Source organism: Elephantulus edwardii, unplaced genomic scaffold (genome assembly GCF_000299155.1).
Source record: "Elephantulus edwardii isolate Elephantulus edwardi_28Jun2011 unplaced genomic scaffold, EleEdw1.0 scaffold00015, whole genome shotgun sequence".
In the NCBI taxonomy this organism is placed as follows: domain Eukaryota; kingdom Metazoa; phylum Chordata; class Mammalia; order Macroscelidea; family Macroscelididae; genus Elephantulus; species Elephantulus edwardii.
In genome coordinates this window covers 21,584,190-21,600,070 of record NW_006399765.1, presented here as the reverse complement: position 1 = coordinate 21,600,070, position 15,881 = coordinate 21,584,190, and the positions used below count along the sequence as shown (strand labels likewise).

At 49.0% G+C, this 15,881-nt stretch overlaps 1 protein-coding gene across 1 annotated transcript in view; it reads left to right on the top strand.

Moving 5' to 3' along the window:
* PREX1 (phosphatidylinositol-3,4,5-trisphosphate-dependent Rac exchange factor 1) overlaps window positions 1–15,881 on the top strand; it is a 211,849-nt gene that overhangs the window by 95,899 nt on the left and 100,069 nt on the right. Inside the window, exon 6 of the mRNA XM_006881749.1 lies at window positions 7,854–7,958. Within this exon, the coding sequence (XP_006881811.1) occupies window positions 7,854–7,958 (105 nt within the window). The remainder of the gene's footprint in view (window positions 1–7,853; window positions 7,959–15,881) is intronic.

Sequence of the window (15,881 nt, the reverse complement as noted above, 5' to 3'; positions counted from 1 at the left end):
GCCTAGTCAGAAGGGTTTAAATTAAATTCTCCTTGGAATCTCCTGGCCTAGTGGTCTCCTGAAAAACCAGCCATTGAAAACCTATGGAGTACTGTTCCTTCTGACACACAGGGAATTGGTGTGTGTTATAATTGTGGCCGTCGATTTATTGTTATACTTAATTTACTGACTAGGAAAGTGAGGCTAGAGAGATTACAGAAACCCGGACAATAATCATGACAATAAACATGACAGAAGAATTGATGCCTTTGAGCTGTCATGTTGGACAAAAGTACTGAATATCTCACAATCTGCCAAAAGAACAAATAAGTCTTGGAAAAAGTGTAGCCAGAGTGCTCCTTGGAGGCAAAGATGATAAAGCTTCGCCTCACGTACTTCAGGCATGTTGCTAGGAGGGGCTTTTCCTTGGAGAGAGACATCGTGCTTGGAAAGGTGGAGGGATGGGGAAGGAGAGGAAGACCCTCAACCAAATGGATTAACACAGTACTGCTGGAATAGGCTTGAATGTGTCAGAAATGGTGAAGATGGCATAGGATAGGACAGGGTTCAGAGCTGCTGTTTGTAGAGTTGCTATGAGTCATACTCAACTCGATGGCACAAGTTTGCACAAGAAGTGCAAACTAGTCTGTGATGGAGCCAGGGTTTGACCTGGTGGCTGTGGTTTTCACCATCATACTTGGTACCATCTCTTAAACTGTGCATTAGCATCTACAGGTGCCAGGTTCTGTGCATCCTGGGACGTGGCACTAAGTAAGTAAGACGAACTCTCCCTGCTGCCACAGGTGCGTGGTTTGTTAGGAAATGAAGAGCGGCACAGCGCACAGATGAGGGTCTTTCACACAGGGATCCTCACGGGGAGAATATCAAACGGAAATGAGACAAGGAGCAGCTTTCAAGGCGCTTTAAAGTAGGAAGCTCAAGACCAGCGTTGTATCTCTTGGCATAGCAAGCCACACGATTTCCAATTAAATGTGAATGTCAGGTAAATACTATTTCACTTTTTAAATGTAAGCTTTTCTCATACAATATTAGGAAGATCCATGAGCAAGGAGTTAACGCTGTCAGTCCAGGGGCATGTGGTTCAAATCCACCAGTTGCTTTGCAGGAGAAAGATGGGCAATCTCCCCTTGTGTGATTGACAGCTTCTGAAAACCCACTGGAAAGTTTTCCTACTTGATGGTACATAACAACATGCTTTATTTCGGGCGTTGGGCATCCTGTATTTTAGTGGTTTAGTGGTCAGAGAAGCCTGTGCCTGGTGAAGCAGGGTGACCCCAGGGAAGGGTGTTCCAGATCAAAGGAACAGAAAGGGATCCAGGAACACGTGTGGTGCATTTGAGGAAAGCAGGGAGGGCAGTGTGGGAACTGCCCCCCAGAAACCACCCTGACTGCCTTGCACAAGATCCAGTGAGGGATTCTTTGGAGAGATTCCAAGCTCCCCTCCTGAGACATCAGTTGCCTCAGTCTTTCCAGCTGTTAAATTGGTAGTTTGATGTTCTCTGGGGAGTCAGTGTCACCAGGGTGCAGTGCACGGCAGCAACCACATCTGACAAGCCTGAGCCCTCCAGGGCGTGGGGTCTACTCTCCCCAGACTTTCCTCAGCTGTCAGCTGTCCTGCCTCATTGTCTTCACACCCCAGACCCACAGCCAAACTCCCGTCTCCCACTACGTCTGTGCACCTACAAGAGCTTGTCCATTTCTTCTTGACAAAACAAAGCCTCATGTTGGGGGGGAGCCCAGGAGGATACAGAACACTTGGGTCTCTAGACTTCATCAGTTTGTGGGGTCTCAGCATGATGAAATCACAGGAATGATTGCGACAGTGGGCCTGGTTTTTAAAATGAGATGCTGTCATTTGCTAAAGTTAACTTTCCACACCCGAGAGCCTTGGTCCTTTGCCCTTTCCACAGGCTGAAGGGGAGGTTGACTTTGTAGAGCACGTCAGAGAAGGGACTCTGGGGATGAGGAATGACAAACCTGTGGCTGGTTTGTCATTTACTTGCCTCTCCTGCATCCGTGGCAGTCATCGCTAATCAGTCACAGCGTCCTGTCTCTGGGCTCCCTGTGGAGCTCCAGCGCCCGTGTCACCAGCATCCTGCCAGCACTCGCATTGATTGCGGTTGGCATGTGAGACGAAACAGATTTGTCCCTGATTTCTGGCTCAGCTCCTTCATGGTACAGATGGAGGCGAGCAGGGAGGACCTGCCACCTCACCAGGCTTGGATCTACTTTGTCATTTTATTTCTTCCTTCGCAATGTGCAATTAATCAGAACTGTCTTCTTTGCAAGTGGCAGAAACAGCAGCACAAATAGGCTTAAACACAAAAAGAATTTTATTGGCTCGTATGAATGAAATGTTCAGTGGAATTCAGGCATAGTTGTATCCAGGATCACAAGTGATGTTTTCAAGACTTACTCTTTCTCAGTTTCTAAGCTCTACTTTCCGATGTTAAGCTTCATTTTGGGGAGGGGGCATGCCTGGCATGATAAGCACGGATGGCTCTCAGCAGCTTCAGGCCCCCTACCAGCTCATCAGTTATGGGTCAGAGATTCCCAGTAATTGGAACTTGAGTCCTGGAAGGGCTCTCATTGGACCAGCGTGGATCGTGTGGCCATTATTGTCAAGACAAGGAGCTCTTTGATTGGTTCATTTTGGGCCAGATGTTTGGAGGTGGTTCTCCAGCTGAAACATTGGGAACCGTGAGCAGAAGGGATGGTGGATTCTAAACAACAGATATTCATACAAAGCATTGAGACTGGGGTTACAGTGGAACAAGGTCAGTCTGAGAGAAACATTGAGCTGGTTTAGGATTCACTGGGCTGCTTTCATTTAATTCCTCGGTTTTCTGCCCTTTATTCATCAGTCGTGATGCCTGCCAGACGTCAGATACTCTGATCCCCATGGGCACCACAGCGGTGACCTCAACAGAAGGAAACCCTGTGTCCATGTTGCCCTCAGTCCAGCGGGGAGATGGGCTTTACAAGAAAGAGAAGTAAAACCTATCAGAGTGCAGAGACCCCGCCACACAGCCTCCCTGCTTCACTCCTGCCTTCTTCCCGTCTGCTTGACCTTTTTGCCACCACACTCCACCTGTCCCCTGCCCAGCCCTGCTATAGACGTGCTCACCAAACCCCAAATGGAACCAACCTTCCCGTCGGGTCAGTTCTGACTCATAATGACCCTCCATTGGGCTTCCAGGCTGTAAGTGACCATGGGAGGCTGCCCGACTTCCTCCTGTGGGGTGGCTGATGGCTTGAAACTCCTAGCATTCTGCGACTGTGGATTCTAGTAGTAGTACCACTAACAACAGTGCTCATAGCTGCTGGCATTTAAGGAATGCATATCACGTGTCAGACAGTATTTTAAGTCCATCGTGTTGAGTCTCCTCATTACTGTGCAGGGTGGGCATCTGCGTGGCTGTTTCCCATCATTCCTGGACGTGAACACAGAGGCACAGGGAGGTCATATGCCTTGCACAGGTCACAGAGCTGGTCACCAGGGGAGTTGGCTATAAACCTGGGTAGTTTTGCTACAGGACCTGCTCTTGGCACTCGGTTGAAGCTTACAGAGATGTTTAACATCTTAGCACAGATCAATACTAATAATGGGTCTTTAGGCCTTAAAATGCTCAGGGAGAAGCTACTGGTTATAGATGGACTTCTGTGCAGGACCCAAGCCATGGGTGGGGATGCACTGCTGATTCAAAGGTGGTCCCTCTGGCAGTTCAAATCCACCAGTGAGAAAGATGGACAGTCTCGTTCCTTCTCTTTATAGCCTCTGAAAACACATTGGATGGAGGTCAGCTGTGATTTGGTTCAGCGGCAGCAAGGGAGCATTGCATGGTTAAAAATCGGAGAAGGTGTGCATCAGGGTTAAATCTTTTCTTCATGTCTATTCAGTCTGTGTTCTGAACACACCATTCAAGAACCTGAGCTCTGTGAAGAAGAATGTGGTGTCAGAATTGAAGATGACTCATCCACCTTTGCTATGCAAATGATACGACTTTGCTTGCAGAAGGTGAACACTTAAAGTACTTACTGAAGATCGAAGACTACATCCTTTATTGTGGATTACATCTCAGCATCAAGAAAACAAAATTCTTAGAAAAGTGCAACAATGAATAAATGGAAGTCCTCAGTCTCTGTAAACTTTCATTAAAATTAATAATAATAAAAAAATTTAAAAAAATTTTAAAAAAAGGAAGCAAAAATCTCCACAGCTGGACCAAGAGGCAATATCATGATAGATGGAGAAAAGTAATGTTGTCAGTGGTTATATTTTATTTGGATCCACAGTCAATAACCATGGTAGAAGCAGTCAGGAAACCAAAAGATGTGCTGCACTGGGAAAATCTGTTATCGGGGAACTCTCCAGAGTGTTAAAGAGCAAGGAGGTCAGTGTAAAGACTGGAGTGGGCTTACTCAAGCCATGGTAATTTAATTTGCTTCCGATGCATCTGAAAGTTAGACCATGAATAAGGATTCCAAAGAAGAATGGATGCCTTTGAAATGTGATGTTGGGGAAGAGTTGCCCCATGGGCTGCCAAAAGAGCAAACTGATTTGTCCTGGAGGAAATGCAGTGAAAAAGACATCCTCGTACTGAGAAAGGTGGAAAGTCGGCAAAAGAGAAGAAGACCCTCAACACCGTGGATGGTCACAGTGACTGTTAACCAGTGAGCTTACGCATGTTGGCGATCATGAGGACGTCTCAGGATTGGGCAAGGTTCGGAGTTGTTGATAGTGTCATTTCGTGTCATAGTTGATTTAATGGCATGTTAACAGCAGCACCCAGAACTCACAGGGTGGTCTAGAGGTGTGGTCTGTGGGGAGCTGCACTGCTTACCTGGAGGAAGTGCTTCTCTGCTGGTTTGAAGCCACTGCTGGCTCCATGGGAGCAGTGTAGGCAATCCCATACGTGTCATTCACAGCCTCGGAAGACCCACTGGAGGTTCAGCTAGCGCTTGGTTTCGACTCAACAGTATTGAGTAGATACAGAGCCTATGGCATTCCAAGCACTGTTCTTTGCATTTATATAATTGGGTCGGAACTGACTCATAGCTGACCCTCAGCAGATTTTCAGAGGCAGTAAATTGCACAGGAGATTGCCCATCTTTCTCCCACGGAGCAGCTGGTGGATTTGAACCTTGTATCTTTGGATTGATTGGCAGTGCAACTCCTTTCCACGAAGACACCGAAGCTCTCGCTCTCTCACTCTCTCGCTCTCTTGCCCTCTCTCTCTCTCTCTCTCTCTCTCACACACACACACACACACATGTATGTGTGTGTGTGTATTTTTAAATTTTTTTAAACTAAGTGACTGTTCCAGCAGGCCAAGCAAGGGTCTCTTTTTATGTCCATTTTGTGGATGAAGTATAGAGGTGTGAAACAGCTTGATCAAGGTCACCCACCACTTACGGAATCTGGAACTAGATTTACTTCTTTAGGTGGATTTGTGGCTCAAGTTGTATCTCTTGGGGGTTTGCCCCTCTCTCTCATCCCTATCCTAGGCTGTGACCCGGAGCAGATTGCCATTCCCACCTGCCCAGCACGCTTTAAACATTGCCTGCAGCTGAGACTGGTTCTGGATGTTCCAGGGGGCATGAGATTTCAGAGATTCACTTTCTGGTTCTGTCACTTCACTCGCTTTGGGACCTTGGTCAAGTGACTTCTCTGCACCTTTGGGACCTTGGGCAAGTGACTTGACTTCTCTGCACCTTGCTTTTCCCACGTGTAAGATGGGCTGACACAGTAATACTGCATGAAACAGCTGTGAGCGGTGGATGGATTTACTGCTGCCCGAGAGGATGGTACACACATATGCTTGGTGCAAGTACATGCACGTGTCAGCTTGACTCTGGCCGTGGGTGCTCAGACAATGCACGTGGAGCCCCCAGGGTGAGCTCAGGGGTGGGGGGATGTGTAATGATTCTGAAACCACCTTCCTCTCCTTTGGTTTCCCACTTCCTGCAGCCACCCGCCCATCAGAAAGAAGACCAGGGACTTGTTTAGAAGATTTGCGAACCCACCTCTTCCTTCCTTAGCTTCTTTGAGTCTCCTGCCCTGCACTCGTCCCCCTCGGCCAAGGTCAAGGCCTTTCAGCTCTTCCTTCCATAGTGGCCTCCACCCAGGGCACCCTCGCTTGGGGTTTGGTCAGGGAGGGGGCATCCTGTGGGGTATTTTGGGACTGTGCATGGTTGGTGGTGAGTTTCTGGCTGAGAAGGCTCTGTCCCCTCCACTCTCGGAAACCCTGACTGATGGCTGTAGACCTGGTGACTCACAGGTGACTCGTAGGCCAGAAAAAAACCAGGCTTTGCGCTCAAGGGGTCTGGAGGTTAACCAGTGCCCTGTTGTCTCAGGAATGCCAGTGTGATCTGCCGGTGACTTGGTACCTGCTGTTCCCACCAGAATTGTCTGGACTCCCTAGTTCACACAGTCAGTGCTTTGCACGTAGTAGGTGTGCAAAGTCCATTTGTTGTTGCTCTTGTGGTCAGGTGCCATTGAGTCGGCTCTGATTCGCAGGGACCTTATAACTAACAGATCGAAATCTTGCCCTGTCCTGCACCAGGCCATGTTCTCTGCCTTGCCCTGTCCTCTACCAGGCCATGGTTTCTGCCACTCTCAAGCCTGTTGTTGGAATCACTGTGTCATTTCATCTTATGGAGAATCTTCTCCTATTTTGGGGACCTTCTACTTTTCCAAGCATGGTACCCGTCTCCAAGGGTTGTCCCCTCTTGACAACATGATAAAGTTTCACCATCATGGCCTCCAAGGAGCACACTGGTTGCTCCCAGATCAGCTTCCTTGTTCTTTTGCCAGTCCATGTTCAATTTTCTTCATCTTTTTAAATTTAGCGAGTATTGTAAGGGCCTGTTGTGTGGCAGGCACTATACTGGGTTCAGAGAATGGCATGGTGAACAAGTTGTGATTACTGCCTTCAGGGAGCTGATTGTCAAGTAGGAAAAGAGAGACAATTATCTTACAAACAATCTGGATCATTCTAGATGTTCAGAACTATGTACTAGGGGAAAAAAACCCCAACAAAACAAACAACCAAACATCACAAAAACAAGCCAAACAGCAAAGGTGGCTGGGAGATAGTGAACACTTAGCAGACTAGGTGGCCTAAGTGTCATGTGAGGAGAATTCATTTGCATTCAGTCCTGAATGGTAGGAAGTACCTAGACTTGAGAGAAGAGTGCTCCAGGCAGTTAAGAGTAAGCACAGAGGTCGTGGGGCAGGAGCAAGCTTTCCAAATGTAAGGAGCAGCTAGACGACCAGTGAGATGAGGTTAGAGAAAGGCAGTGCCACATCATCTGGGCCATCGAGGTCATGATAAATGCTAGCTTTCATTCCTAGCATCATAGAAGGCTATTGGAGGGTTGTAAGAGGGATGTGACACAATCTGACTCTTGCTTTGAATAGGAACCGTGAACATGTATCGAGCAGACTGCATGCCCCAAGTTTGCATCTTTTAACTGATGTGATCCTTATAATAACTGTATGGGTAAGGGACTGTTATTAACTCTGCTTTACAGATGAGGAAGCCGAGGCACAAAGAGATCAGAGAACTAGGAGATGCAGAACCAGGATTCAAGCTTTGAGCACTTAGCTCAAGCCTGCACCCTTGACCTCTGCCTTTCCTGCTTGTAGAAGACTCTAGGGCATCTGGGTGCAGAATGGTGGAAGCTGGGTGGCTGGTAGTGGGCAGGAGGCGTGTTCCCTGAAGTCCCTCCTGCTTCTGTCCCTCCACAGTCCAGGTGGTCCTCCCCCCTTAGACCCACGAGTCCAGCCACTAGGACACCACTTTTCCTGCCTTGATCTGCCTCCTACAAACTCTGTCCTTGTTTTGCAGAAGGACAAGTTCTGCGTGTATGAGGAATACTGCAGCAACCACGAGAAGGCCCTGCGGCTTCTGGTGGAGCTCAACAAGATCCCCACTGTGCGCGCCTTCCTCCTGGTGAGTTCACCCGCCACACCTGCCTCCCTCACTGCCACGCTGCACCCCCTTGGTAGCCCCTGCTTTAGCCCTGGGATTCACGGGGTGCGACAGAGCTTCGTGCTCGGTGCCACCTGCTCCCTTTCTCAGCTGGAACAATCAGGTGTCAAAAGCAAGGATTGGTAAATGTTTCCTAATGAGCCAGCTAGGGAATAGTTCTGTCTTTGTTGTCGCTACCATCCCTGTCACAACAATGCACCTCTATAGGGAGCTCTGGCGGCCCTGTGGTAAGGAATTGCACTGCCAGCCCAAAGGCTTGTGGTTCAAATCCATCAACTGCTCAGTAGGAGAAAGATGGACAATCTCCCATGTGATTGACTGCCTCTGAAAACTCACTTGCCAGAGAGTCAGCTTTGAATCGCTTCTGACCCAGTGGTACACCAAAAGAGTAAGATTTCTTTCATACTTCTGACCTTCAGAATTGAAAGATCAGTTTGTGATGCTTTTAGCCACCAAGCTTAGGAAATTTTTTTGGTGACAGTTGTTGGAAGCTAATACTGGATAGCCACTTGAAAGATCTCTTGTGGAAGAAGAGTAATTGGGGCCTCTTCTAGCTTTTATTGGAGGTGATCTTGAAGACCCCTCTCTGAGAGGGCGTACTTGCTCAGTGATTGTGTGTATCCCATTGTTCTGTCTTTATTTTCCACCTTTAATCCCCCTCCTCAATTCCAGACTCCCCCCGACTTTATACTGTTTGATTTCCCAACAGTGAGTACAGAATGTAGCTCACAGAGACTGAACAGTTAACTAATGGAGTTAACATAAGGAGTGTTAGCCAAGCGCCACAGAGCTGAATTGTGAAATACCTAACTCTATCTCTCCCAAATGCACAATTTCCGTCATGGATTGAATTGTGTCCCCAAACAATCTGTGTCAGTTTTGATTCTATGTATTATGTATTTACATTCCATGTTTGTGATCTGATGTCATTGTCTATGTGTTGTAAATCCTCACCTCTCTCCTGTTGATGAGGTAAGATTAGAGGCAGCTGTGTTCATGAGGCAGGTTGCAACCTACATGGTTAGATTGCACTTGAACAAGCCAGATGAGAGGGACCCAATACCTTCAAAAAAGAAGAGCTGGGAGCAGAGGCTGGCCCTTGGACCCAGCCTCCCTGTGCTGAGCATGTCTAAGACTCAGGGAAATATTGACGCTAAGACACATGACGGTCTTTTTCTGAGAGGTGCTGGGCCTGCAGATGTTAAGGAGAGACCTTCTCCCCACACTGTGAGTTGACAGAAAGAGAAAGCCTTCCCTGGAGCTGGCACCTTGCATTTTGACTTCTAGAGGGTCAGTGAAAGCGAAGGAAGACCTTCAACACGTTGGATTGACACAGAACCTGCAGCAATGGGCTCAGGTGTGTCCAAAATGATGCGAGTGACACAGGCTAGGACCAGGTTCAGATCTGTTGCTTATAGGGTCTCGATGGGTCACACTCCGCTCAGAAGCACCCAACAACAGCAGCAGCAGCAGTATAAAATGAGGGAACTGTGGTGGCGTAATGGTAAGGAGTTTGCTCTGCTAACTCAAAGGTATATGGTTCAGGTTCCCCTGCTGCTCTGTGGGAGGAAGACGGGGAGTCTCCTCCTGTGGGATTTATTGCCTCAAAAACCCACTGCAGGGTCAGCTGTGGGTCCGTTCTGACTGGACAGTGCAGAACAACAAGAATCGCTGAGTGAGGAGATTTCTGTTTGTTGAAGCCACCTGCATGTGGTCGTTCTTTTAGAGGATTGTTCACGAAGATTCCGATAAAGTATTCTAGACTGATTTCAAAAGTGCTATTTCCTTCACAAGCCGGCTTTTGATGTCTGGCTCAGTTCCAGGGAGCATCTGATGAAAGGGAGGCTGGCCAGCTCATTTCCATTTTTGTCTCAGGCACGTTGGACTTTCTGGATGGATGCTTTTCATTGGTCGATGGATTGTGTCTGCATCTCCACGCTCTCCTCGCGTGTCCGGTTGTAACATTTTGTGGGAAGTAAAGATAGAGTCACCTGAGGGCGAGACCTCACATGGACAGAGAGGGCCAAGTGTTAGGGCCTGACCTGTAGACTTGCAGGTGGCAGCACCCCACTGCCCAGGTAGGCGCAGGGCTCCAGGCTGAGGTTTCCATCCTCAGGGGTGGCCCCTCGGGCACCCCCGCTCCAGGGAGCAGGAGGAGGTCAGAAAGCTGGGGAAGGCAGGGCCTGGCTTTTCTTGGCTTCCTTTTCCTCTCCGTTGCGTCTTCCTGGTCACCACATCTCTGTTTCCTTAGCAGCAGCCAGGCAGGGTCGAGCTGGGTAGGACGGCCATGTAGGAGGCCAGTAGTACCCACACGCCATCTGTCTCTCCTCCTTGCTGGCATCGCCCAGCCTTCGGCCACTGCGGAAAAGCAGTCATGAGTTTATTATGTGAAGGCTTTGGGGACAGAGAGAATCTGGCTTTCCCTTCAAGGTGTGCTGTGCACTAGCAGAGCCGTGGGACGGGTCTTGAGCTTTCTGTGACTCCATTTCCTTGACTGCAAGATGGGGATAATTTATTCATTCAATAACTCTACCACAACAAAGGCGTATAGGAATCATTCCAAGTATGAAGATAGACTAGTGAACAAACCCATAAAAGCTGCACCCACTGTCGCCGAGTCCATTCCGGCTCACAGTGACCCTTAGGACAGAGTAGAACTACCCCTTGGGGGTCTCAAAGCCTGAGAATCTTTGCTGGGACAGAGCATCTCCTTTTCCTTGAGTGGAGTGGCTGGAGGATTTGAACCACCGAACTTTTGGTTAGCAGCTCACTACCCAGCCTGCAGCACTACCAGGGCTCCAGCCCAGGTTCTGTGGTGTGACCAGCCTAGCTGAGAAAGCTTCCAGAATACATCAGATGGCAGTAAGTCCTCCAGAGGAAAATGAGCAAGATGAGGAAGAAAGGATGTTTTGAGGGAGTGTTTTGAGCAGCTATTTCAGGTGGTTAACGGGGGGACCATTTATTAAGAGGCCATTTAGGAATGAATAGCTTGGAGGAAATGAGAGCAGAGATCCAGCATATCCTGAGCAGTCTGGATAGAAGGAATAGCACGTGCAAAGGCCCTGAGGTAGGAGTGTCTCTGGGTGGTGCATTTGAGAAGTAACAAGGAACAGTGAGTAGAACAGGAGGGTGGGAGATGAGGCTGGAAGGATTGAAAGAAGCCTGATTGTGAAGTCCCCGCCACTGTTGCGTCTGTTCTGACTCTCCAGGAGCCCCCCTTGGGTTTCTGAAGCTATAAATCTTCACAGGAAGGGCTTGCCCACCTTTCAGTTAGCACCCGAGCACGTTATGCACTACACCACCAGGGTTTCTGGATGTAGTAGCATTTATAACATAGGGGAAAAGCTGTGAGTTTTTTTTAAATACTGTGTGACATTCGTGTAGCCGTGCACTCCCAGCATGATGGAATCTGACAGGTGTACGCACCCATATAAGCCCCACGCTTTAGGACATCCCGTCAGCCCCGGGGGTTCTCTCAGTTCCTTCGCCGCCAGGCCCTCCTCTGCCTCCACAGGTAACCAGGCTGATTTCTGTCCCCATGGGACAGCTGCCTCATGTGGAATCGTGTGTGACTAGAGTCATGCCGGCTTGTTTGATGTGTGCTTCCACCATGGCGTAGCGTACTGCAGTGGTTTCCAGAAGGCCCGGGTTTATTTTGAGTGGGATGGGAAGTCATTGGAGGGTTTGAGCAGGGGAATGAGTCATTTTTGCTGTGAAATCATCCCCTTGGCCGTGTGAGGATGGGAGCAAGGAGACCAGGGAGGGCCTGCTGTACCAGCCCTGGCACTAGATGCTGGGGTTAAATGCAGGGCGGTAGTTGGCGTTGTTACATGCTGTGAAAGTCAGCTATGACTCATAGTGATCCTATGAACAGCAGTTCTCAATCTTGCCTGCCATGAGCCAACCTTTCCGTCTCTGACACACCTGACCCTGTTGCCACAGTCACTGTCTCAGTCCATCTTATTCAGGGCCTTCCTCTCCTGATCTGATCCTCAGTCCTTCTCCAAAGACGAACTGCTCCTGGCAGTAGTAGGCTGGGGGAGTAATTGGATGCTCACAGTTTGCAGGCCCAGTTGTCATGATTTGCCAGGTTGCTTGTTTTGGGGTATAAGGAAAGAGAAGAGTCAGATGGGACCCCAGGGTTGTGACCTCAAACAAGTAGAAGAGTACAGTTGCTATTTTCCAAAGGCTGGGGTAGAAGCAAGGATGAGAGATCATTTATAAAGGCTGTTTTCTACCTGTGATGTTTAAGTATCTGCTTAGTGGGGACATAGGGTGGGCTGTTGGAGATTCAGGTCTATGAGTTTAAGAAGACAGCATGCAGATGAAGGATGATGTTGGTGAAGATTATTGAATACACCATGGACTGCATATTTTTGGTCAAACAGCCAAAATGCTCCTTAGAATCAAGGGTGGAGAAGACAGATCTGTAAGGCAAACAGTAACACCAGGGAAACGTTCAGCCCTTCAAACACTCAGTCACACAGGGTCACAAGGGCAGTGTTTGCTCGGGGATAAAACTCAGAAAGTAGGAAGGGCCAGGGAGGAGGGAAGAGTGAAAACAAGAACCATGGAGAGGGACTGGGTTGAATGGAATGAAGACCAGCCTGCTCTGTAAACCTTAGAGCATCTCTTTCTGTCTCTCTCTGTATCTGTCTGTGTGTCTCTCTCTCTTTTTGTGTCTCTGTCTATCTGTGTCTCTCTCTCTTTGTCTGTCTGTGTCTCTTTCTCTGTTTGTGTCTGTCTCTGTCTCTCTCTCTGTTTGTGTCTCTCTCTCTGTGTGTCTGTCTGTATCTCTCTCTGTTTATCTGTGTCTGTCTGTCTGTCTGTGTCTCTCTCTCTGTTTCTGTCTCTCTCTGTGTATGCCTGTCTCTCTCTCTGTCTATGTCTCTCTGTTTGTGTCTCTCCGTTTGTGTCTCTCTCTGTTTGTGTGTGTCTCTCTCTTTGTGTGTGTCTCTCTTTGTGTCTCTCTGTTTGTGTCTCTCTCTCTCTGTGTCTGTCTATGTGTGTCTCTCTCTGTTTGTGTCTCTGTGTGTGTCTCTTTCTGTGTCTCTGTGTGTGCGTGTGTCTGTCTGTCTCTCTCTCTGTCTCTGAGGGTGGAGAGACTTTATCTCTTTCACTTTGGATGTGTTACTCGGAGGGGCCAGTCCCTGGAGAAGAACCTCGTGCTTGGTAAGGTAGAGAGGCAGCTACAGAGACGCTGAATTGGCGGTGGCTGCACCATAGCAATGATTGTGAGGGTGGTGGTGCAGGGCCAGGCAGTGCACTGTGTTGTTTTGCAGAGCCTGGAGTCGCTGCATCTAACAAGATAATTCTGGTCTGTTGGTTGTGTAGTGAGTTAAGTGCTTGACTGCTAATCAGGAGTTTGGTGTCTTGAACCCACCTGCTTGCTCCACAAGAGAAATAAAATCAGTCTGCTCGTAAAGATTTATGACCCTGGAAACCCTATGGGTTACTTCAGCTCTGCCCTTCAGAGTTTCTGTGAGTGAATTGAAATCAAATCAACCATGGCAGATTTTGCTTTTTGCCTTTTAAAAAAGAAATGGTTAAAGAGCACTGTTGCTACCATGGTTAAGAGCTTAGCTATTAACTGAAGAGTTGGCGGTTCGAACCTGTCCAGCATCTCAGCTAGAGAAAGACTCGTTGATGTGTCCCCCTGACAGTTACAGCCTGCAAAACCCCATGGGGCCGATGCGCTCAGTCGCACAGCTTCACTTTAGTTAGAATCAGCTCAGTGGCCTCCAGCAGCAAGAAGGAGGTGATTCTCAAAAGTTCTTCCTCGGGGGCCTCGGCTGTAGAAGAGGATAAGGAGCCATCACTGTATGTACTCATCAGCTTCTTCACTTTTAAAAAATATATGAAGACAAAGTGAAATAAAAATCTGTAGTGTTTGGAGACAAGGGTAGTTGGTGACTGTGGCAGTCCTGTGAGCACTCTTTGATTCTGGACAATGAGACAGACCCTTCTCTTGCCAAATCCTGGGGGCTTCTGGAAAGTCCTCTCCCACCCCAGACTCCCTCTCACTGCCCGGGGCTGACATCACCAAGTGTAGCTTGTGGCCAGTGCTGGCTCAGCAGACAAAGGCCTGCGTGTGAGCAGTGTGGGGCCTGGCATCTGCCAGCTGCCGTGGCCTCGGTCCCCCATCTGTGCCAGGAGTAGACACAGGGGCCGGTAGACACAGGGGTGGGAGCTGGCCAGCGCCTGACTGAGCAGGGAACCACGGTCCCAGTGTCCTGCTTCTCAGAGCAGAAGACCCATTCAGAGCCCTGACGAGCAGCGAGGTGGCCCCGAGCCCAGCCCTCCGTCCAGATCCCATCTCTGAGGCTCCACTGTCCTGGGGTGACCTGGGGAGGATGCCTGACCCTCTCAGACTTCGGCAGCCTGGGCTGTGCAGTGGGAAGAGCAGCCGTTTCCAGTTCGTAGTGTGGTTCACCTCACGGGTGGTCGAGATTCGTCAGGCTCAGTTTGCTGTGGAAGAGGACGAGGATGATTTAAAATTATTATCAGAGAAGAACTTGGACTTTCTGAAAGGGGCTTAGAATACAGCAAGGCGGTGGTTCTGAAAGGGGCTTAGAATACAGCAGGGCGGTGGTTCTGAAAGGGGCTTACAATACAGCAAGGCGGTGGTTCTGAAAGGGGCTTACAATACAGCAAGGCGGTGGTTCTGGCTGGAGCAAGGATTGGCGAGGGAGGACACAGATGCACTCTGGTGGTTGGTGTGGAGGAGTGATGTCGCCTGAATTTGGGACTCGTAGTGTTCACTTTAGAGCTCTGGTGGCCTAGAGGTAAGAAATTGTCTTGTAATCCAGAAGGCATGTAGTTCGAATCCACCAGCTGCTCCATGGGTGGATGGGCAGTCCTCTCTTGTGTGATTTAACTGCCTCTGAAAACTCGCCAAAGGGGGTCAGCTATGGATTGGTTCCAACTCGATGGTACACCACCATCACCACCACCACCACCACCACCACCACCACCACAACAGCAGTGTTCACTCTGTAGGCCAGAATGCAGCCATCTTCTTGACTATACTCTAACCGTGTACCCTCTTCTAACACAACAAGAACATTCTCTGCCCGGTTGATGGTTCTCATTGCACTTTCCACACCCTGGCCTCTCCCTCGGCTGAGATAGTCTGCATGTGAGTTTGGGGTATTTCTTTCCTTTGCATTCTTCTCACATTTTACTGCCTACATTCTCTCCATCAACAGTGCCCTTTTTTTGTTTTACATGTTTTAAAAGCGTTAAATGTGGCTTCATGTGATACAAAGAAAAATTCCCGGTGGTCTAATGGCACTTGGCTGATTAACCAGAAGGCTAGTTGCTTGAACCCACCTCATTTGCTATGCATCCAAGAGCTTTACCAGTGTCTAAGGATGATAGAAGAAGAATCCAGGCCTTTGAACTGTGATGTTGGAGAAGACGGATTATCCCCTGCGCTGCCGGAAGAACAACCAGATACGTCTTGGAGAAGGTGCAGCCAGAATGCTTCTTGGAGGCAGAGATGACAAAGCTTCATCTCTCACACTTTGGGCATGTTGCTGGGAGAAGCTGTTCCTTGGCGAGAGACATCGTGCTTGACATGGTGGAGGGTCAGCAAAGGAGAGGAAGACCGTCAGCCAGATGGATTGACACAGTGACCGCAGCCATGGCCTCACGTGTGTCAGAGACAATGAGGACAGCACAGGACAGGACAGGGTTCACATCTGTAGTTCACAGGGTTGCCGAGAATTGTACTCAACTGACGTCACCTAGCAACAGCAGCAGCAGCTTGACTAGAGAAAGACCTGGTGATCTGCTCTTAGAAACGTGGTGGTGGTGGTAGTGGTAGTGGTGGTGGTGGTGGTGATGGTGGAGGTGGTGATGGTGGTGGTGGTGGTGGTGGTG